Here is a 20846-nt window from a genome sequence, read left to right as displayed (position 1 = left end):
CCAGATACTCCCCATCCCAGTTCAGCTACTGACCTTTCAGGAGAAGTATATATGAAGTCAAGTTTGCAAGTCAGATGAGCTAAACTAAACAGGTTAGATCAGATTATACAACATTTTTTCAAAATTACATTTGATTTTATCTTGCCTTCTTAATGAGAGACAGGCAGTTCTGTACTATATCTGGCATGTCAAAAAGCAAAAACACTGATAATGCACACCTACAGATTATACTATTAAAATTATTGATATATCAAAGTTGCGACCAAATCGGATCGCTCGCGGTTGCCTATCTTGTTCCATGAAGAGTAATTATCAGATTTAAGATCATCACTGAAATTCATGACGATATCTGAACAGCAATAGTTACTGTCGTGAGGGATTAAAATGACTACATGTCCCATTACATTTCGGTTTCGTTACGACCCCCCTGCAGGGGGCCCCCGTGCTCAACGCGTCAGTGTTGCGCAGCTTCTGTTTGAACCGAAAGCGGAGTGACCTTCCGAGGGTAGTCGGATAGAGGCAGCGGTAGGAGTTTGAAGCAGTAGACTGATGTCAGCACTCCAGTCCACAACTCTTGCTACAGAAATGAACAACAATCTAGCGGGAGACGAAATTGGGTAAGAGGCAATTTGTTTTAAAACACAGATTTTACCGAAATAAAAATAAAATAGTACTCCCTCCTCATTTAGGCGAAGGGAGCTAGCAAACGGTCTGCAATGTGACTGTAGCTACAACAACGACAATGTTGTAAGCTAGCTTATAATAGCTAGCTGGCTAAGTAGCCATCAACTGTCGACTTGTGTTAGCTCAGGCTATTAGCCAATTTTCCTGTCAGCAAGGTGATTGACAAGTTATCGAAACAAGTGTCGATCTGGGCGAGGTAAAGTGATGATGGCCAGAAAGAGCAGTGCGTTTTCTTGTAAGCCAATTGAGAGGAGTTTAACGCCTCAGCGAGAGCGGGTCATTCATAGCTAGCTAGCTGTCAAACTGTCTTTACTGGCAGGCTAATGACATTAGCTAATGTTAGCTATTTAATTAGCGAGCTATGTGATTAGCTAGCTAGCTAACCTAGCTACATATTGATCTCCAGTCTTGTGTCACAAGACTAAACGTTCCTGAGTATTCTAGCTAATTAACATCCAGCTCTGGTTAACTAATTTTTACTCTATTGTCTAAATTAAACGTATTTGTTCACTATAAAGCCGGATTTTAAAGTTGGTTCTCGGCATCAGGTTGGTTTTCTTGCTCGGCAGTAAGCGAAATAGCTAAACTGACGAAATGATTGTCGTATGCGTAGCTAGCTAGCACAAAGTGGCAAGCTGTAGCTTCGTGATAAACCTAGTGAAAGTACAACATCAGTCAGAAACACATCACCAGAAGTTAACCCTAGCTACATGGAAAATTACATTCCTCTTTCTAAATACCTTAGAATTATTTTTTGTTCTTGTTTGGCCACGTTCGTTTACTGTAATAACCACTTGTCTTACAGGAAGCTGTTTGTGGGTGGATTAGACTGGAGCACCACACAAGGTAAGTTTGCTTAATGTGTTTATTATATAAGCGCTGTCTGCGTCGAGATACTAGGCCGGTTGTTTGTGAATATGGTAAGGCTGTAGAAAGCACGAGTCGCATGCAGTGGTTCTCACACGGATAACAGCACAGTTAAGATGCTTCCAGCAGCTCTCGCCACAAGACATGTGAGAATAAAAATGTTAACTTAGAACTTGATGTTTCTTTCACTTATATAAACTATATTCAACTATTATGTCTTCCCTGTTCTCATTAAAATATGTCTGTCTATACACTGGCTTCTATTCAAAGTGTTATATTAATTATTAAATGTTTTTATATGTGTACACAGAGGTACTTTATTTATAATGGAAGACATTTGGTTAGAAAACTGAACACGTTTTTTTTTTTTTTTTTTTTTTGTTTTTTCTCCTGAACTGCATCTTAATATGTGAAACTTGTTTTTATGTATAGGAAGATGTGCAGTGGGTTATCACTGTCTATTCTCTTTCTCTTGTTAGAGACTTTAAGAAACTACTTCTCCCAGTATGGAGAGGTTGTGGACTGCGTTATCATGAAGGACAAAAGCACAAATCAGTCCAGAGGCTTTGGGTTTGTGAAGTTTAAAGACCCAAACTGTGTTCGTACTGTATTGGACACCAAACCTCACAACCTTGATGGTAGAAATGTAAGAACCAACAGCTTGTTGCTTTCCACATGGAGTTTTATTGAATTCAAACCATGCAATCTGGCCACTTCTGAGACAGTCTACTAGTAGTGGTAGTAATTACGGTTAAATAAAATGAACATTTATTTGTTTGCTTCTGTAGATTGACCCAAAGCCATGCACTCCAAGAGGAATGCAGCCTGAGAAGACACGGGCAAAAGATGGCTGGGTAAGCAGCATGGTAATGTAAGGGAGCAGGAAATTGTTCTAATTCAGGCCATTTGTGTTTTGAGTGTTCTTATCGCCAAAAATATTGAAAAACACTGTAGATTAAACTTTGAGGAAAGAACAGGCTGTATAATGGGCTACTTCTTAAGGTTCTGCAAATTAATGCATGGCTTTGTCTTCCTAAGCTACTTGAAAGTCATTGTATGACAGACTGGCCTAGTGTAAAACATTCTTATTGTCCTCTTTTTTAACTGAGGTTATTTTATATATACATTTTAGAAAGGAGGTAAAAGTGACAGCAATAAATCCAAGAAGATATTTGTTGGTGGAATTCCTCACAACTGTGGTGAACCTGAACTCAGGGACTATTTTAACACATTTGGAGTGGTAAGATGGGTCATCATATTTCTTACCTGTGTACTTCTTGAAGTTATAATTAGGACTATCTTTATGCTGCAAAATATTCCGATGGCGAGAAAAAACCTAAACTTTTGATTTTAGTTTGTAATTTCTGACTAAGACATTGGCGCTTTGCTTGTTTTCGATTGTTGTTGAATTTAGGTCATCCTTTGAGTGATCTCTTTGTTCGTCCGCTTACCCACCTGTCATGTATTTCCTACTTTGAAGGTCACAGAGGTGGTAATGATCTATGATGCGGAGAAGCAGAGACCCCGAGGTAAAAGCTGATGTAGTTCTGTTCCCATTACATCTATCTTCATACTTATGACAAACTATTCTGACCCAAAGAGAAGAGGCTCACTCATTGTCCTTCAGCAGAGCACATTCAGATATCATTTCTCACTCTCATGTCTCTGATGCTGTATTGGGCATGTTGCAAAGCTCCTGCATGGAGAGAAGGCTAACCAATAGCATTGGCATAAAGTGCAGACATATGCATTGTCTAAACATGTCACCAAATTATCTTCTGGTGTATTTGCTTGACTTTTAAATCTTCAGTATAGTCTTAACCTGCATGGTTGCCATTTATATTTTGATCCCTTTTTATATATTCTTGATGAAAAGCAGTAACTAGCCTAATTGTCCAGGATTTCCCTGATGGTTACTGATGGAATACATCCTTCCTTACTGAGAAAGGAGTGAGTTTATTTCAAATAGCCCAGGTACCTTCACTGAGGCAACTAAATGCAAGTGATATGAATCGAGCAGTGAGTTAAGCATATTGACAGACTGAAATAGTTTGTATTTGACCAGAATTTATCCAGTTCATTAAGTGCAACATTTTTAATAATTGCTATGCTAATTAAAGCAATATTTGGTGGATGAATACAAGTGAGGTGGTGTGGCTTCTTTACACAGCACCCAGAATCCAAGTTGGCAAGCGTTTATATCTGAAAGATACGTCTGGGAGTAATCTTGGGTCACTCTGATATAAAGTGTTCATTCTGATATAAAATGAAATGTAATAATTAAAATAACAGCCATTTCACATCACTGTTAATTACATTAAATACATTGCCAGGGGGCACTTTGGTAGGGTCTAGTGTTATGTTAGGCAAAGTGTTCTCAAAGGATTTAAACCATGTATATATAAACAAAGCAATTGATGTGCAGTTATAAATAGCTTTTGAACAGTTTACAGCACATCATGTTTTTCTGATGTCATGTGTATTGAATAGTGTTTGAGTGTTTCCCAGAGTTGTTTCTTCATCACTGCTTTAAGAAAAAGATCTTCTCTTTGAGGATGCATGGAATAGTTTGTCATTTGAACATTTCCTGTTGCATTTTGAATTATTGACATTGAACTTTTTGTTAACCATAGACATTGAATAAGTTTTTATTATATTGTCTTAACTGATATTCTAAATGATTTTTCACATGTAGTAAATTAAGTAAGCCTTCTCTTTCTTTTATATCCCTTCTTCTTGTGAACTGTTTGAATGTAATTAACTGTTTCCTAAGATATGTTGTTGTTTTTTTTTCTTCAGGAAATTTTGTTCAAAGTGGCACCATACAGATAAAGGCCAGGTGTAGCCAAAATAGATGAATAATTGTGCTTTACTATCATAACCCTCCTATTAAGAATTCTGCCTTACACACTCTGTTAATAATATCTGTTAATGCTTTAGCTTGCTCAGGGATGCTACATTCAAGTTATACGTGATATTGCTGTGCTCGATATAATGATTTGGATAGCGAGAAAAGGAAAGATAATGACACATGGAAAAACATACTTTCTCAGTGATTACAGAATTGAACAAACCTAATGATTACAATGAGTCCAGCCTTTTTAAACAAATGCACAGTTAGGTTGACATGAGTTTTAGAGCCACGTTCAGAAATTTAGTTTCTGGATTTTAGTTCTCATGGTATGTGTTCTTGTTCTAATGGAATATATTTGTAAGTTCAGAGTTATAGGGAACTCTGGGTGTATTTAAGACTTTTTAAGGATTTTATTTTATAGGTACCAGACTCTTAACATTTGTGCATTGTGAGAAGGTTCACAGTAAAAAATTAATTTGAAAATGACAATTTTCTTTACGTTAAAAGGTATAACATTCTTTTGTGCTTATTTGGTATTGTATCTTGTATCAATCTAGCTTGTCATTCCAGGTAGTTGCAACAGTCTAGGAACTTGACAGCAGCCAAAAATGCTTTGATATGAGCTAATGAAGTTAGGTCATCTTATTAGGGGCTGATTGGGGTATATTTAGTGCTAATTTAAACAGCTGGGGCAGCTCCATATAGTATCAGAAAGCTCAAATCCTCCTCTTGGGTCTCAGAGGATGCTTAATCGGAATCGGGTTAGATCCCAAAGTGGAGAGATTCTCACAACCCAGTTCTGACACAGTTATTTAAAACTAGTTCACAGAGTGGTGTTAGTACTGGGGCTGCAGCAGAACTTCAAACACTATCCCTCTGCTGTTGCTTTATAGGCTTTGGACTCTGCTTTATCATAGAAATGACCTTGGAACTGTGGACTGCTCTCACTGTCATGTTGCAGCACTCCTAAGTTATGTCCTGCTAAGATGAACTCTTATGAGCAAATGCACTGTGGTCTCTCTCTTTAATATACACCACTTCCATGTGTTTAGGCTTTTTTTAAAATTTATTTTATTTTTTTTAGAAAAGGAAAAATTATTAACTTGGTTGCACTTTATGAAAGCTACACATGCATAGTTTCTTAGAAAAATGCTGGCCTTTTATCTTTATGGTGCTTTTGTAGACATTTTTGTATATTCCTCTTCTCTGAGTTTGCCCAAAGTGCTATATAATTTTGGGAAGGCTTGGAGAAACCTTTAAACTATGTATTAGATTTATATCATCATTTCTGTTATGCGTTAAAGAATGTGGCTGCTGCCAGCGTTTGTTGTAAAAGATTATAACAAGGGGGCATCCAAGACTGGTTTCGGATGAGACTGCATAGAAAGAAGAAATATAAACTGGATAAAATACCTGTTTTATCACAAAAAGCAAAAATATCTTTCTCTTGGTAGATGATTTTATGTATTAGTCTGGTTTGGTAATGCAGGATAAGCTCTAACTTTGCAAACATTCGGTTTTCAGACAGCCTCATTGACACTGCTCATTCAGCTGTTAATGATTAAAAGAATGAAGGTTAATTTGGAATTTAATGCACAGATGGAGAACTGTATTACTTTTCTCCTACACAAGCCTGGAGTACCTGTCCGGCCACCTTTACTTGTACAAAAGCTGTGACATCATGCGAACTCTTGGTGCCCCTTTGGTCCCCCCACTGTTCTTCACCTTGTTCTGTCCCAACACCCTGCTACCTTGATTCACTTTTGGTCGTTGGCTAGGTTTTGGATTTATTACTTTCGAGGCCGAACAATCAGTGGACCAGGCTGTCAACATGCATTTTCACGACATCATGGGCAAAAAAGTGTGTAGTTGTAGTTTTATTTTACCCTAAAGCAAAAACCGAAGCTTGGGCGACAGGTAGCGGTGTTCTGCTAGAACTGTGAACTCCTAGCTGAAGTTCTTCTCCCCAGACAATAAACAAACCTTCAGGAATGATCCTGTGTTACCACTGCTTAAGGGTAAAATATTTTCTGATACATCACTTGAGTGAACTACAACAAGCATAAATGACTAGCTCTCAAAAAGTGCATAGCTTTTGATAGTGAATAATTCACAATTATTGAGTACAGCCTCTGCAGTCGCCTGAGATTTGGTTTACTTGGACCACTCCTTTAGGTGGTTTAATTGTGGTGACCCTGTATGGTCTCTCTTTTTTTGAGTGCAGTTTTTATACCTTCATACTATTTGCTTTCACCTAAAGGACTGGTCAAATGTCATTTTTCATCTTTTATTATTCATTTCATTTTTGCCAGGTCACTTACTGTTTGAGTTCTTGATATTCCAGAAATGTAAAAAACCTCAATTAAGTGACCTCAGGTTTAGAATCTCCATACTGTGTCAATTTGCTCTTTAAATTTAAACAAAAAATACATCGAAATTAAGCTGGGTATATTGCCCATTGTTAGTCCCATAGAATATTATCACATACAATATTTTAGTGTGTTGTGATGATCAGTTCCTATGTGTATAGGAAGGATAGGAAGGATAGTAGGTAATTTGGTAGCTAAGGAGGCTGATCACTAGAGGCAAGAGGGCAGTTGCTCTTGTCACATGAGAAATGGACCTTGTTCTGGAGGACAGATCCTTTCAAGGCTTTGAACCCCAGCTTGCCACAGGGGTGCAACTTGTCACTCCTCCACTCCTCTGCTTGAAGTATGATGGTAAATAAGAATATTTGAAGTATTTTTATTGAAAAGTGTTAATTGAATGAAGTGATGAAGAGGTTCTTATCAAAAACAAAGGTACTGGTTATTTAGTTCTAAATATCTATTCACACAAGCAGTCTGATTTAGTGAATATATATCTATTTCACTAATCTGAAATTTCCTCAGGTGTTTTTCTGCCCTGCCTCATTACTACACTGCACTGATTCAAAATGACAAACCATTTGCATGAAGTTTGTTGTAGTTTTCAGTGGAGGCTCAGAGTTGGCTGTCCTACATTATATTTATTCTCTCCTTGACTCCGTCCCATTTTCCCGAAGGAAACAGGTTCTCCAGTACCTAGGCTATTGTTCTTGATATGACATTATTGCAGTGGGACTTTGGGGAGGAGTGGGCCATACGTTGTAAAATTAGAAAGTGGAGCATATCAAACTGTGTTGCAAATCCCAGCTCTGAAGTCAGATGCCAACATTCTAGGCTTGCTCCCATCACTCTGAGTGCTGAAGCCCGCGGGAGCGGACCTAGGTAGTGGAGCAGAGGGCCTCAGACCACTCGCTCAAACTGGAGCTTAATTAGGTCAACAGAGAGAAGAGGGAAGGCGAGAAAGAAAGTCACCATCTTTTATGCCACTTTGCAAGCAGAAAAATATCATGCCTTGCTCTTGATTCAAGGTGACCCCAATAACTCAACCCATTTAAGGACTGTTCTATTTTTGTCCTACCCACGTTACAGTCCTGGTGTTTGTGCTTTTCTTTAGTGGCTGGTAGTGAAAGTTGGGCACTGGAAGTAATGGGATAAAATTTATGTTGTCTCTGATAAAGCAGGTTAGCTCCAGTTTATAAATAGACATGGTTCCAGTGTCTTTCAAGTCTACATTTGACTTCAAATAAGTGTTTCATTCCAAAATATTTTTTTACTTTCATATTTGGTATGACACGGTATGAAGATTCGTTTCTGATTAGACTTATTATTCCATTATTCTCTGCATGTTTATTATTTTACAGTAAGATTAAAAAAAATTGTCATCATATTTCTACTCCAAATGTAACTAAATTGAGGTTCTTAAACGCGTTAGCCAGGGTCAGGTAAGTCTGGACTTTCTATTAGCAGTTTTTATCTACTTACAAGGGATAAGATAAAGCAAAATGCAGGGACAATGTTTCTCAGGTACATTTTGCAGAAAAAATTGCAGCTAAACTTAAATTTGTTTTGCATTAGCATTCTCTTTATTCATATAGACTTTTCATTTAAAAATATAATTGTAAAGAGTTTTTATTCCAAAGTACCTTAGAAACATTGCTTAAAAGATATCAGCAATAAGCCCTTCTTTATATCTATACTGAACTTTCATATTCAAGTAAGACTATCTCATCTGAAGCTTAGTAATTTATGGGGTGAGGGAAGCAAACGCATCATTGAATTCTGTTATTTCAAGTGCTGTTGCCTTTGTCCTTTGTCCAGGTTGAAGTGAAGAAGGCTGAGCCTCGGGACAGCAAAGGTCCTGGCCCTGGGCAGCTGGGAGCCAATCAGTGGGGACCCAGAGCAATCTTAAGTGCAGCCAATGGCTGGGCTGCGCAGCCTGCTCAGAGCTGGCAGCAGAGCTACGGGCCTCAGGGTGAGTGAGGGTGAATAGGTCGGCCTCCCTCTGGGAACATGACATTCTAGTGTGAAAAAAGATACCAGAGGCGCCAACTGGTATCTGAGCCGCACTTTCCCTCCGTTTTGGCTGCACTGTTTGTGCCATCTGTTCGAAGCCACAGTGGGTTTGTCTACAGTGTAAGGGTGCCTGTTTTCACATAGAGCCTATACAAGCAGTCTGTGCCAAAAGAAATGTGTGGCTTGAAATGAAGCCAAATTGATTGTCGTCTTTTACAAATGCCGTTTCAATTCCCATAATTGTTTAGAATGCAAAAAAACATTGACATTGTTTCTCTCTTTGCCAGGGGTTTGGGTATCTACAGGGCAGCCATTAGGTAGGTTTTTATATGAGGATCTATTTAAAAAAATCATGTTTACATTAGACTGCATTCAGTTATGATGGGTACCATTTATAGCTGTTTTATACTCATGGGACATTTCATTGCCGTTCATATGTATCTCAGGTGGATATGGTCCTCCTTTGCCAGCAGGCAGAGGAGCTCCTGCACAACCTCCCTCTCCTTTTAATGCGTTTCTAGTCACAGCGCCCCCAACAGGAGGATTTGGGGCACCTCAGGGATATCCCCAGCAGGGCTACAGCACAACCCCTCAGTTTGGTAAGATCTAAAAAATCCTTATGTTTGATTTTAGAATAGATGTACTTACTGAATACATCTGGAGTTAATCACATGTCTCTTAATGCCTCTTTGCCTCCATTGTGTCTGTCTGTCTGATAGACAAATGCAAAGATTTGTTTAAAGGACTACTGATTATTCATAGAAATGTTTGAGCTTTTCCTCAGGACTCTCTCAGGACTGCCAATATTATTGACTTTTGTCAGTGCTGGCTTATTCACACACTTACAATCAATTTTATTAGTTGTACCTATTTTCTTACAACATATGAGTGTCAGCATGGTTTATTTTACCCTTTATAGTCTTTAATCCTAAAAGTTAGCAAACTCACAAGAATGGTCTGGTGTTAATTTGCACTTTAATGTTCAAAGTAACACAGTAGTAAGTGGCATACTGAACATTCTGTGCTGAAAACTTACAAAATATACCAGCAGATAATGCATTTCCTCTAAACAACCACTTTAATTGCTGTTGGTTTAAAATAATTTAAATGTCTTAGTGTAGAACAATAAGCTACAATTAAAATATTTTACTTGTAGATTAACAGTAGTTTAGATTAAAAGTACCTCCCTCAGTTTGCTTGCAGTATTAAATAAATATATGCTTAATAATTACATAAAATGAACAGAGGAACCGCTTACAAGATAAGATTAACTGTTCAAGAATAAAATTATAAAGATGAATAATGAATTTTACAAAAATATATTTTCAGGAAAAAATGCCAAAATAAACTACTTTAAATCAAATATTTAATTTATTTCCTCCTCTTACAAACTAATTCTCTTTGGAGTCTATATTTTCTGGTTTTTCTGGAGGCAAACAGAGAAATCTCTGTTAAGACATCTGATGATCATCTTGTTACTTATTGATACTAATTAGTCCACCTTCCATAGTGCAAGCCATGAAAGGTAACATAAGAGGGGGAAAAAGTTAGAGCGAGAGAGAGAGAGAGATTTTCAAGGTTTTTATGGGTGGCCCTCTGGTGGCCATGAGGGCCCTAAGCAAGTGCATAGTTCTCTTATGTGTTGACCCTGCTTTTATGGTTTCATTTTGATGCAATGGAGGGGAAAGTCTCTTGCTGGTCGGTTTATTAGGTAAAAATGCTTTGTTTACCTTGTTTGAGGATCTCTTAGTAACTTGCATAAATAAGTTGGGTTTTTGTTTTTTGTCTCAAACCAACATAGGGTATAGTTTTGGCACGCCTCAAGGCGACCAATTCGTGCCACAAGGAATTCCTCCTCCTCCCACAACTCCTGGAACAGGGCCCCTGGGCTTTGCACCTGCCACCACCCCTACTCAGGACATGAGCAAAGCCCCTCCCGCACAGCCCGACTTCTCCTACAGCCAGTATGGTGAGTAAAGGGCTTGCCTCAGCCAGGCCAACTCCTCCCCTGTTACTGTCAAGTGGATCCATTTTCGAAACCACCTTAGTCACAGCTCATCACACGGCGATCCTCACACAAGCAAGAGCTTGCTCTTTACACCACGTGGCTGAACTGGCATGATGGCATCACATGCACACGAGCATGCATAGGAACCCTCGCCTATGGTGGGTCTCTAGGTGCCTCTACATCCACCACAACTGTGCTAAATTTGCAAAAATAAATGTTCTAAGTTGTCTGTGTGCATTATGATGATGTGGAATGGTAATCCACAATCCAGTCATGTGTATAAATTAGATCATCCTGCGTTGCAATGTTGCTTTTTGGATGGTGAGATGCTTCATTTTAATGCAGTTTGATTTTAGAAGGTGTGCATTACTGACACTTAAACTGGCTTTATAGAGTTTAACAAGAATATATTTTTACTGACATTTCAATACTGATATAGTTACTGAGAGTTAGATCAAATTGTCATGTGTGCTGTAAGCCAATATCAGCAAACTCGGTACTTTCTTATAGACCATATCGCCCTTATTCGTACCCATGTTAGTAACAAAACTTTCTCTTTTTTTGCTATTGCTAATTAATGAAGTTAATAATTTATAGTATAAATTATTAGAGGTGTATTCTTAGAATTTAAGATTCACATAGATGGTAAAATGCTTCAGATTACTAATTGACTGATTGTTATTGTCAGTTCTTCATATTGCAGTACTTTGTGATTTTTGGTCGGTCAGAGAGAGGGAAAAATGTAGCAGTTACATTATTAGAAATTCTCTCTTGATGTGCTACTTTACAACCTTTTTGGAAGGCAACTGTTTTCACTACACTGAACACATTTACACTGCATTTTAGAATTAGTGCTGTGCCTGTAATTTTGACTGTGTACTTTTATTGTAAGAAATCAAACAAGCATTGTCTTGTTTGTGTTACGAGAAGCTGTGAAACCCCAGGTCTCAGAAGGTGTGTTCTGAAGCTGTGTCCTGAAGATGTGCCTGAAGCTGACCTGCCTGGTTAGCGGGCTGAAGCGGGGCCACTGTGTGCCGTCAGTGCAGCAGTGTTGCCCTCAGCCAGCTCAGTGTGCCATGCTTCCGCTTTGCTTCCATTCATCACAACCATTAGGGCTGACCGCCTTTAAGATAAGCAGAACTAGGGCCAATCCATTCACCTTAATTGTTCTTGATTCAGCATTTTTAGGCCTTCAAGTCTCAGAGCAGGGTAACCTTACTGTAGAGAGCAGATAATTTTGGCAAGGCTTCGCCTTGACCGTTAGGAAGCTCTCCCCTAGAGCTAGTGTCAAAGGTAGGCTCTCTCTGGGTTTAGTCAACCTGGTCTCCTCATCTCCCTGATAGGCTTGGGTAACTATCCTCAGGACCCCTCTGCCTACGGACCAACGCGTCCTTCTCACAATTATGGTCAGGATGAGCAGGGATATAGTGCAGGTAGGTGTGAGCTACTGTATTTTACAACCACCCAATAAAACAGCAGATGCAACAGTGCATAGACTCATGAGGCTTCAATGATGGTTTTTGTTTTCCTTCTTACATGCATTTTTCATACTCAAGTTGTGCCCATGCCATATGCATATGTTGTATGCATATTTTACATACCGTACACTTAGTTTTGGTCTCCTCATGGTATACTAAGAGATATACTACAGCTACATGTAGGCCAAAAATTAAGGTGTACATTGTAATGGAAAAAAAGTAGACCAATGGTCCAAAAATCATTTAGCTCTTTGATTTGGAAAACTTTTATCAAATTGGGAATAAATCCAAAGTTTTATCAAACTTTTCTTTGATACCTTAGGATGTTGGTAAATCATCTGTGGCATAATAGCTGTAGTTTACTTTAAAAATGGCTTCCTTCACATTTTTATTTCTCTTTCTTCATCTCTGCATTGCTTTGCTGGCAAAAGGATGATCTAATTATATCAGAGGTTTGCTTGTATATCTGTATGTTTCCTTTCTGTATTTTATGCTACTCTGTTTCATGCAAAATTTGCAATTCACTTGACAGATGTTTCACAGATGACTGAAGTTGTTAAAGTTGAACTGATACTAGCACTCTGTAGCTTATAATTCATTCTCCTTATCTGTGGCCATGCCAGCAAGCTCTTCCTGTCTGTCTGTTTTCATCTAAAGAAACCCATGAAAAGTAATGGGAGAATTGCTGCAATGAACATGCAAACATTTCTTTTTATTTTTTTAATTTTAGTGTCTTTGAATAGCTTTCTTTTCATAACTTTTTCTTTCATATGGCTTCTGGTTAATATCTTAGATAATTTGTGTTTAAATATCTTACTCTAAAGACTTTGCACCTCTTTAAAAGATACAAATATATAGTATATAAATTTGCCCCCGGAGCAAACTGTTTATTTTAACCCTTCATATTTATTTTTATTGTTCATCTTGCACCTCCATTCTGTGTTTTCCTTTTCTTTTTTTTCTTTTTCTCCAAATCTCACTAAGCAGGTTATGGGCAGGACCTGAGTGGCTTTGGACACAGCTTTGCTGACCCCAACCAACAAACTGCTTCGTACGGTGCCCCTTCTGCACAGCCGTCATCAGGTCCGCAGCCAGCAGCGAGCAGCTTTGGCCGTGGCCAGAACCACAATGTGCAAGGCTTCCATCCATATCGGCGCTGAGCGTTTCCCTCCCACTTCCACAATGCAATACAACTCGTCAGGGAAATGGATGTTTTGATCCCAAACAAAACTGGATTTTGGGGCTGGTGTTTGCTGAACATTATAAACATAATTGGAGCGTGTTTGTGTGTGTGTGTAAATTGTGAACAGAGACTATACTCCTATATGAGGAGACCATATTAGTTGTGTATTTTATATTAGGGCAGAGATAATTAGCAATAGATTTTTGAATGTCTGGGGAAACATCAGCACAGAACCGTACCAGACAATGGAGTGACAGGGTCTCCCATTTCTTCAGCTTTAATTCTGTTAGGGGAAAATGTTTTATTTTCAATTTTGTGAATTTTGTTTACTCTCCGAGCCTTTGACCATTTTATTTAAAATTTGTTTGAAATAGAACTTACAAATATGTATTATACACCTAAACTGTGCAGTTTTTTAAAGAATTTTGTACTACTATATGTGCGCTTTTCTTGTTTTTTATTTAAGGATGTAGATTTCCCTCAGGTGGCTGTTTTAGTGCACTTTGCACTTATGCAAAAAAGAAAGAAATTTTATTTGAAATAAATGATTTAATGAAACCTATTGCTGAAAACTTTTAATGTTTCAGTCTATTTTTTGTGAATATATTGTTACAGGATTACTTAAATAATATATAAAGGTGATATTACAGAGTTACAGTGCCACGAATGCTAAGTTTTATTTAGAAACTAAACAGGAAATGTTAGCAGGAAGTACTAAATGCTGAGTGGTCTCCCTATCTCGGGGTGAAAAACGCATTGTATGTATTTGGTGGAGCATTGTTGCAATATTCAATAAAAGTCTGCCATTTTGTTTAATTTTATACTGGGGCTTTAATGGTACTAGTTAATTAGTAAAACTGGAACAGCACTGATAAAATAAAAACTTATCAGAATGTAAGCTTGAAAGGATATATTAAACATAAAAAGAAATATTTGGAAATAGTTATTTGAATAGTGTATGTATTTTGCTCTCAAAGGCAGATGATTTGAAGATGACTGATTCCAATGAGCAGAGCTTTTAAAAAGCCATTTTACTTTCCATCTGCGCTATAATGTGAAAGTAGGGAGATACTTTTTTTGAGTGTCAATTTTCAGTGTTAAATATTATGGGCCCCAGGAAGGTGGACAGTGGACCAGATGTATGAAGTGTATGGGGTATCTTATATTATTTGTAGCTATTATTTTTTTCTATGAAATATCACCGATTTTGTCTTGGAGCATTATTCTTAGAGCTTCTACACTGACAGGAGTAAACAAACCGAAAGCGGCAACAATTATCAGAATACCTTGTACATAAAAAAAGGTAACGATTAAGCACTCCATTATACTCCGTTATATTTATCAACAAAACAAGACCCGTGCAATATAAAAACAAGCACACATCAAGCCCTTTAGCGCCCCGTGGTGCAGGTTTTTTCAGGTGAATTTTCGCAGAACACCTTTATGGTATTAAGTCACCCCAACGCTAGATGGCGCGCTGTTCCTGTTTTAGTGTGACACCATTTTTTTTTTCTGCGCGAGCGAACGCCAGGAACTTCCTTTTCCGGGTAATCTCTTAAAATGGTAAGTGGTGTTTTATTTGTGTTTTACTGCTTTACTGGAATCTGATTCAATCCGCAGCAAATTTTAATCACATTTATGGCGGTCGTTCTGTATTTAGTGTACATTAGTGCTTCGTGATACTTTCCTGGCATTATTTTTGGACATGTAATAGTTTAGGTTTAATAGATGCAAGATTCCTTGCTAGCCAGCCAGCGCTTACAGTCAATAGCCTTTAAAGTAGGCCAGGTTTCCCTTGTTTACTCGTTCTGTAGTATTACTAGATTTTTAGATTACTGTAGTAGTACTTTTATGTTACATGCAGGAAGTTTCTTTTAATTTCTAGTGTATTTAAGTAGTGTCCGAGTTACAGTTAGGTTTCCTAACGGGCTTTTCTGTATCACGACAGCTAGCGGGCTAATGGTGGCGAATAAAGGTAGTATCTTAACGCATGAGCTTGTTTACTTTGTGTTGTGAATTTCCTAAATAACAGGCGGACGTTGAGCAGAAGAAGAAGCGCACTTTCAGGAAGTTCACCTACAGAGGTGTGGACCTGGACCAGCTCCTTGACATGTCCTAGTGAGTGAAGGGACTTTTGGTCGCGTTAATATTGAAGTATCGGGGTGTTCGTCGGCCTGGCACACAAGTAATGGAGTTAAGCTTGCATTTAATTGCCCTTGCTGAACTCTATGAACTTTCAAAAAAACCTGACCTTTTTATCCCACTTTTTTAAACAAGGTTTGGTTTTCTATGTAGTTACTATTCATAGTAATACTTTGAAAATGAATTGGAAAATGTCCAATAGACCAGACTTGCATGTTGATGTAACAAAACAAGAAGTTATTTATTTTTCTCAACCATGAACCTGCATCACTATAATACTGCATGGCTGCCTGTGTCATGTTTTGGTTTTGTAAACGTTGGGCTTAACCGGTGTCTCCATTCTGCAGTGAGCAACTCATGCAGCTCTATGGCGCTCGCCAGAGGAGGAGGTTGAACCGCGGCCTGAGGAGGAAGCAGCAGTCCCTCCTGAAGCGTCTGCGCAAGGCCAAGAAGGAGGCCCCTCCCATGGAGAAGCCAGAGGTGGTGAAAACCCACCTGAGGGACATGGTCATCCTGCCGGAGATGGTAGGCTCCATGGTTGGTGTGTACAATGGCAAGACCTTCAACCAGGTTGAAATCAAGGTAAGGCAGTGAGAGTCATGTTTTTTTGTGTGGTGTGATTGTGTATTACGACGACTAGAGGAGTGCTATGTATCACTTCAAAACATTTGTAATTACCAAAACCATTGCCTGATGGTATTGAGTGTGTTCTGGTAATGCTCACATGGGGACAAGCACAAGTGCCAGTGGTGTTTGGGTCATTTTTAACTTTGACAGCCTATGTCTAGTTCAGGCATGGTACAGTTGGTATCCTAACTGAAGTAGATCTTGAATAGATGTAACTCTTATCTCACCTTAGTTACCTTTAGTTAATTTGTGCCCCATTTTCATGCATACATTTAGATGTAGTTTTACTGACAATGTACTGTGAAACACTTAATTCAGCTTGGTTGTTTGACGTCAGACAACTTTAATTTACTGTCCAAAGCAGGGTAGATAAACCAAGCAAAACTTATATGCTGGTGTGGTCACAAATTAGTAGGTAAACTCAATAGTGTCTGTTATATGGCTAAATATTCCCCCTTTTGAATGTTTTTTGCAGCCTGAGATGATTGGTCACTACCTTGGAGAATTCTCAATCACATACAAGCCTGTTAAGCACGGTCGTCCTGGTATTGGGGCCACCCACTCCTCTCGCTTCATTCCTCTGAAGTAAAAAGTGATTGATGTAAATAAAAGTGACTTCTAACACGTGGAATTTGTCAGGTTTTGTTTAAATCCATTTGTGCTTCCAAACACTTTAAATGTTGAAACTTTGGCATTGACATCATTTGCCATTTTCCAACTTAATGTTCATGCATAGGGTTAATGTTATCCTATTGTACAAGATTAATACATCATTTAAGTACTTTAGATTTTCAAAGGGATACATAACAGGTGAAATGTTCTTAGCTGTAATAGATTACCTTAAAATATTTGGTACCGTGATTGAACATTGTTCTAAGAGAAAGATCCTGTTTCCTTTGCAGACCTTTTATGCCACCAAGTGTTTATCCATTTTTCTTGAAAGCAGTGGTAGAATTTCTAAAAGGAAAGAAAGTTGGGACCCCTAGTATTTATCTGGCTTGAACAATTAAGAACAGTTTGTGAACCAAAATACATTTATTTTTAAAGTATAAAAAGTCATAGATCGTGGAAATATTGCAACTGGGATATTGCAACGTACTTTCTATGGTTTCTATTTTTGATTTTCCTACAGGACAAAATAGAAATACTAGTGTCATCTGAGGGGAATAATATAGTTATTTAAAAACAGTCAGGTTTCCCTTTGGTAAATAAATTAACATGGCGACCTCACATGAGAGATGTTCCTGAAACTCTTAATGGCTCCTTATATCATTAATAATTTCCTCTGATGTGCCAATATAGTGTTTTTGAAAGAAAATCAGCCCTGATGTCCATTTTCAGTCTGCACATGTTTAGACATCATTTCATGGCATCAAGGACACATGGATGATGGTAAACTAGACAATCAATAAAGTTTGGAGTCCTGCTATTTGGCATCTTAATCATATCAAATTGGCTAGCTGGTGAACTGTGACAGTGATCTAAAAGAAGAGCTGGCTTCTTTGTTTCATGGTTACTAATGTGTGCACATACAGTAGTGGTAGCTCAGTGATTAAGGTACTTGTCTTGTAATTGGAAGGTTGCTTGTTCAAGCCCCACCTCTGCCAAGTTGCCACTGTTGGGCAAGGCCCTTAACCCTGAATTGCTCAGGTTGTATTCAAGTCGTAATTGTAAGTTGTTTTGGTTAAAAGTGTCAGCTAAATGTGGGAAATCAAATTATAACATATTTCTGTCCTGTCACCTGTTCCTCAGATAGGTGATTGTATACAAAATTTTAATTTTAGTATTTCTGGTGGTGATTCAGTTTTGTCTTTATTCCCTTATATTGAAAATATTGCATTGATGGTAGACCATGTGCTGTGCAAATGTTTGATTCATTTCTTTTCCTTGTGTGAGGCTCGTCTGTGGCTGATTTATTAGTGCTTGGACAGCTGTGACATTTTGCTCTCTCACACTGAGGACACCCAGTAGACTGTGCTAAATGGCAAATAGATTTGTCTCTGCTATTGTATTGTGGAATGATTCCTTAGTCTTTGCTCTGAGATGCCTGTCACCTCATGGATGGACCTGGAGGCAGTCATTGGACTTGTGTTTTGCTCAGGTTTTGATGGTGTAATCTTGGGGGCAGTCATTGGCCTTACTGTTTCTATGGAGGTTTTGCTAGTAGTTACTTCTTGTTTAGGATCTGAGGTGATGGCTGCCAGAGGAAAAATTCATGCAGCAGAGTATTGACTCTGTCAGGGCATTCCATCATCACCATATGGCTTCCCTCATCAATGACTTTCAGGAAGCCCAGAAGTAGAATCTGCATGGAAAGAAGCTGTTATTTCTGGATCTTCCAAATACATTTTCACCCTTTTACATTGCACTTTAAGTTGCAAGAATACAGAATATACACCAAATAGACGTTCACCCAAATATGAAATACAGATAGTCATCTAGAAAAGACTCAACTACTCAAATATGGTTTCTGATTGAGAGTACGCTGTGCACAAATTGGCTGCCGCTTCTTGTCGGTGTGTGATTGTAAAAGCTAATTTATATCTGTAAAGTGTCCTTGAGTATGACAAAGGGGCTATATAAATGTAAATGATAAATATTAGATTATATGGATGTGACAATGCTGAGTGGCAGGCCTGTAATGTTACCTCTGCCATGTGCTGGTCCTCTTGGACTGGCACAAACTTGTCATGCATGCCATGCACCAGGAGAGTTGGCACAGTGAGCTCAGCATGGTAGACCTCATCCCCCTCTGGCCAGTACTGTCCACTCATCATAGATCGCAGCACAAAAGAGGACACACTGAAGACATTTTTCTCTTTTAGAAGTTTCTTTTCCTCTTTCCCCTGATTGGCAAAGCCAGCCCTGGGAGAAACAAACATGATTCAAATTAGTAATGTCCATAGGATCCCAGTAAAACAACCTACAGATATGAGATGGCTTCTCAAGTAACAGTTACGCATGCTTATGACTATTATAACCAATCATTACTTACATTAGATTAAGAAACTCATTTTAGGTTTTCTTACATGAGGAAGCTCCAAGACAGGCAGGGTGACATACAATGCAGTACACATGTGGGCAGGTTGAAGACTGAACAAAGGCTGGGCTCTAGAGCTGTTGGACCACCACCATTAATCATCACAACTTTGTGCACTTGCTCTGGGTACTCATGGGCCAGGAAGGTACAAAATGATGCACTGGACAAAGGCAAAGATTCATTTCTTGAGGTATGAGGGAATGTGTTTGCAGAAGGTTCTATGAATAATTGTGAGCAATACAGTTTGTGTAAATGAACAGAACAAAATTAATCCTCACCCATATGAATGCCCAATGAGAATATTCCGCTGTTTTTTATATGTTTGGAATATTATCCTTATGTCTTCAGCCAGGGCATAAAACGTATATGCAGCTGTGACTCTGGGAGCGGAACTGGCACCGTGGCCAGCAAGGTCCAGGGCAATGACCTCATAGCCAAGCTGGGAGAAGTAGTCTAGCTGGCGGCTCCACATATCCAGAGAGCCCCCTACCCCATGGATGAAGTACAAGGCCACGTCGGGGTGTGTTTCTTTGCAGCATGTGACTGTGCGCTCATGGTCGATCAGCACAGTGTGCTTGGCCTTCCCCCATGTGCGCTGCTGCCGCTCACTCATAGCCGGTACTGCAGGTGGCTCGCAGCCATCTGGAGGCTCCGCCTCCGCACTGCTGTCTCCATTCTGGCAACGTACTGTCTCTGGGGGCATGGCTTCACACATTCTCTATGAGCAGCTGTCCGTTGCGGAAAACCGTAATCCGCCTCTTGCAGCTGACGCTGGCCCCATCCCCTGCCGTCATCTCCTCCACCATTGGCCGATCAGGTACGATGTGGAGAACGCGTAGCACCCTTCCAGGCTTCACCTCCACAAACTCAAAACCACCTACAGGCTCAGACGTCTCCAGAGGTCCAACAGCGTTTGCAGATTTGCCCGTTAGGCAACAGAGAATAGCATCCATGAAGCTGGTGAACATAGTGATTACCTGTGGCTGGGATAATTTCACCAATTGGAATACATCCATTACTTTAGAAAGCCCTACACTGTGTATACACTCACTGAACACTTTAATACGTACTATTTTTAGGTGCATTTTATAAACACAGTTAATTACAGGCTGTTGCATGCATGCTTTGTCAAACTCCTACCATGTGGATGGTGGACAACTCAAAACAGCAGTGTTACTGACATAGTAGAGGCATGGTTCTGGGTGCTCAGCTGGTACAAGTTTATTAGGCACAGCAGTGTGGCTGCGTTATCCAACAGCAGACCTGAAGCCACATTCATTTGTAAACTTAATTGTATTTTACAATAAATCTACAAGGTGTCTAATAAAGTGGCCAGGGACTATATGTAACAGTAGTTGTATTGACATTTAAACTTAACCAAAGAGAAAATAGCATGTAACTGTTAACGTCTTCCACATACTGGAGCTGTTTTTGCCAATAAATTGGCAGGAATATGTAGTATGCCCCTTTAGGGGATCGTGTTCCACTCAAGTTGGAAATTATGCACTTGGAAATTAATAAATTGTGCAGTTTTAGCATGTCTGAATATGAAATTCAGTTTCTTGGTTCTCATAATGATGAATC

General features: G+C 38.9%; 3 protein-coding genes across 6 annotated transcripts; 2 read left to right on the top strand and 1 right to left on the bottom strand.

Moving 5' to 3' along the window:
- Window positions 1-505: 505 nt before the first annotated feature.
- On the top strand, window positions 506-14274 carry dazap1 (DAZ associated protein 1). 4 transcript variants are annotated; one of them, XM_027005509.2, is made up of 13 exons: window positions 506-617; window positions 1490-1530; window positions 2031-2197; window positions 2340-2405; window positions 2684-2791; window positions 3032-3080; window positions 6184-6266; window positions 8590-8743; window positions 9072-9101; window positions 9231-9383; window positions 10586-10753; window positions 12136-12225; window positions 13258-14274. In XM_027005509.2, exons 1-13 carry the CDS (start codon window positions 550-552, stop codon window positions 13428-13430), a joined length of 1350 nt encoding a protein of 449 aa, XP_026861310.2. In that variant the 5' UTR covers window positions 506-549; the 3' UTR covers window positions 13431-14274. The 4 variants fall into 4 exon arrangements, with proteins under 4 accessions (XP_026861310.2, XP_026861309.2, XP_026861311.2 ...); XM_027005508.2 differs by having other exon boundaries at window positions 13255-14274; XM_027005510.2 differs by lacking the exon at window positions 12136-12225.
- A 661-nt stretch (window positions 14275-14935) lies between these two features.
- rps15 (ribosomal protein S15) lies at window positions 14936-16853 on the top strand. The gene is made up of 4 exons (XM_027005553.2): window positions 14936-15016; window positions 15486-15571; window positions 15943-16177; window positions 16698-16853. The coding sequence occupies exons 1-4, from the start codon at window positions 15014-15016 to the stop codon at window positions 16809-16811; spliced, it is 438 nt and encodes a 145-aa protein (XP_026861354.1). The 5' UTR covers window positions 14936-15013; the 3' UTR covers window positions 16812-16853.
- abhd8b (abhydrolase domain containing 8b) lies at window positions 16711-20233 on the bottom strand. The gene is given in 6 exon segments (XM_027005552.2): window positions 16711-17179; window positions 18364-18527; window positions 18871-19087; window positions 19252-19422; window positions 19541-19972; window positions 19974-20233. Coding segments are annotated over 5 exon segments (1215 nt in total). The 5' UTR covers window positions 20231-20233; the 3' UTR covers window positions 16711-17179; window positions 18364-18389.
- Window positions 20234-20846: the final 613 nt, after the last annotated feature.

The sequence above is a fragment of the Electrophorus electricus genome, chromosome 26 (genome assembly GCF_013358815.1).
Source record: "Electrophorus electricus isolate fEleEle1 chromosome 26, fEleEle1.pri, whole genome shotgun sequence".
Classification (NCBI taxonomy): domain Eukaryota; kingdom Metazoa; phylum Chordata; class Actinopteri; order Gymnotiformes; family Gymnotidae; genus Electrophorus; species Electrophorus electricus.
The sequence above is the reverse complement of the archived record's forward strand: the minus strand, read 5'-3'. Positions and strand labels throughout refer to the sequence as shown.

What these genes read in the sequence shown, in the direction of transcription:
- dazap1 (XM_027005508.2), top strand. Translation starts at nt 550, where the DNA reads ATGTCAGCACTCCAGTCCACAACTCTTGCTACAGAAATGAACAACAAT. An exon ending in ATTTTAACACATTTGGAGTG is followed by an intron (nt 2,792 to 3,031) that starts GTAAGATGGGTC and finishes CCTACTTTGAAG; the next exon opens with GTCACAGAGGTGGTAATGAT. An exon ending in TGAGCAGGGATATAGTGCAG is followed by an intron (nt 12,226 to 13,254) that starts GTAGGTGTGAGC and finishes AATCTCACTAAG; the next exon opens with CAGGTTATGGGCAGGACCTG.
- rps15 (XM_027005553.2), top strand. An exon ending in CAGCTCCTTGACATGTCCTA is followed by an intron (nt 15,572 to 15,942) that starts GTGAGTGAAGGG and finishes TCCATTCTGCAG; the next exon opens with TGAGCAACTCATGCAGCTCT. An exon ending in TCAACCAGGTTGAAATCAAG is followed by an intron (nt 16,178 to 16,697) that starts GTAAGGCAGTGA and finishes TGTTTTTTGCAG; the next exon opens with CCTGAGATGATTGGTCACTA.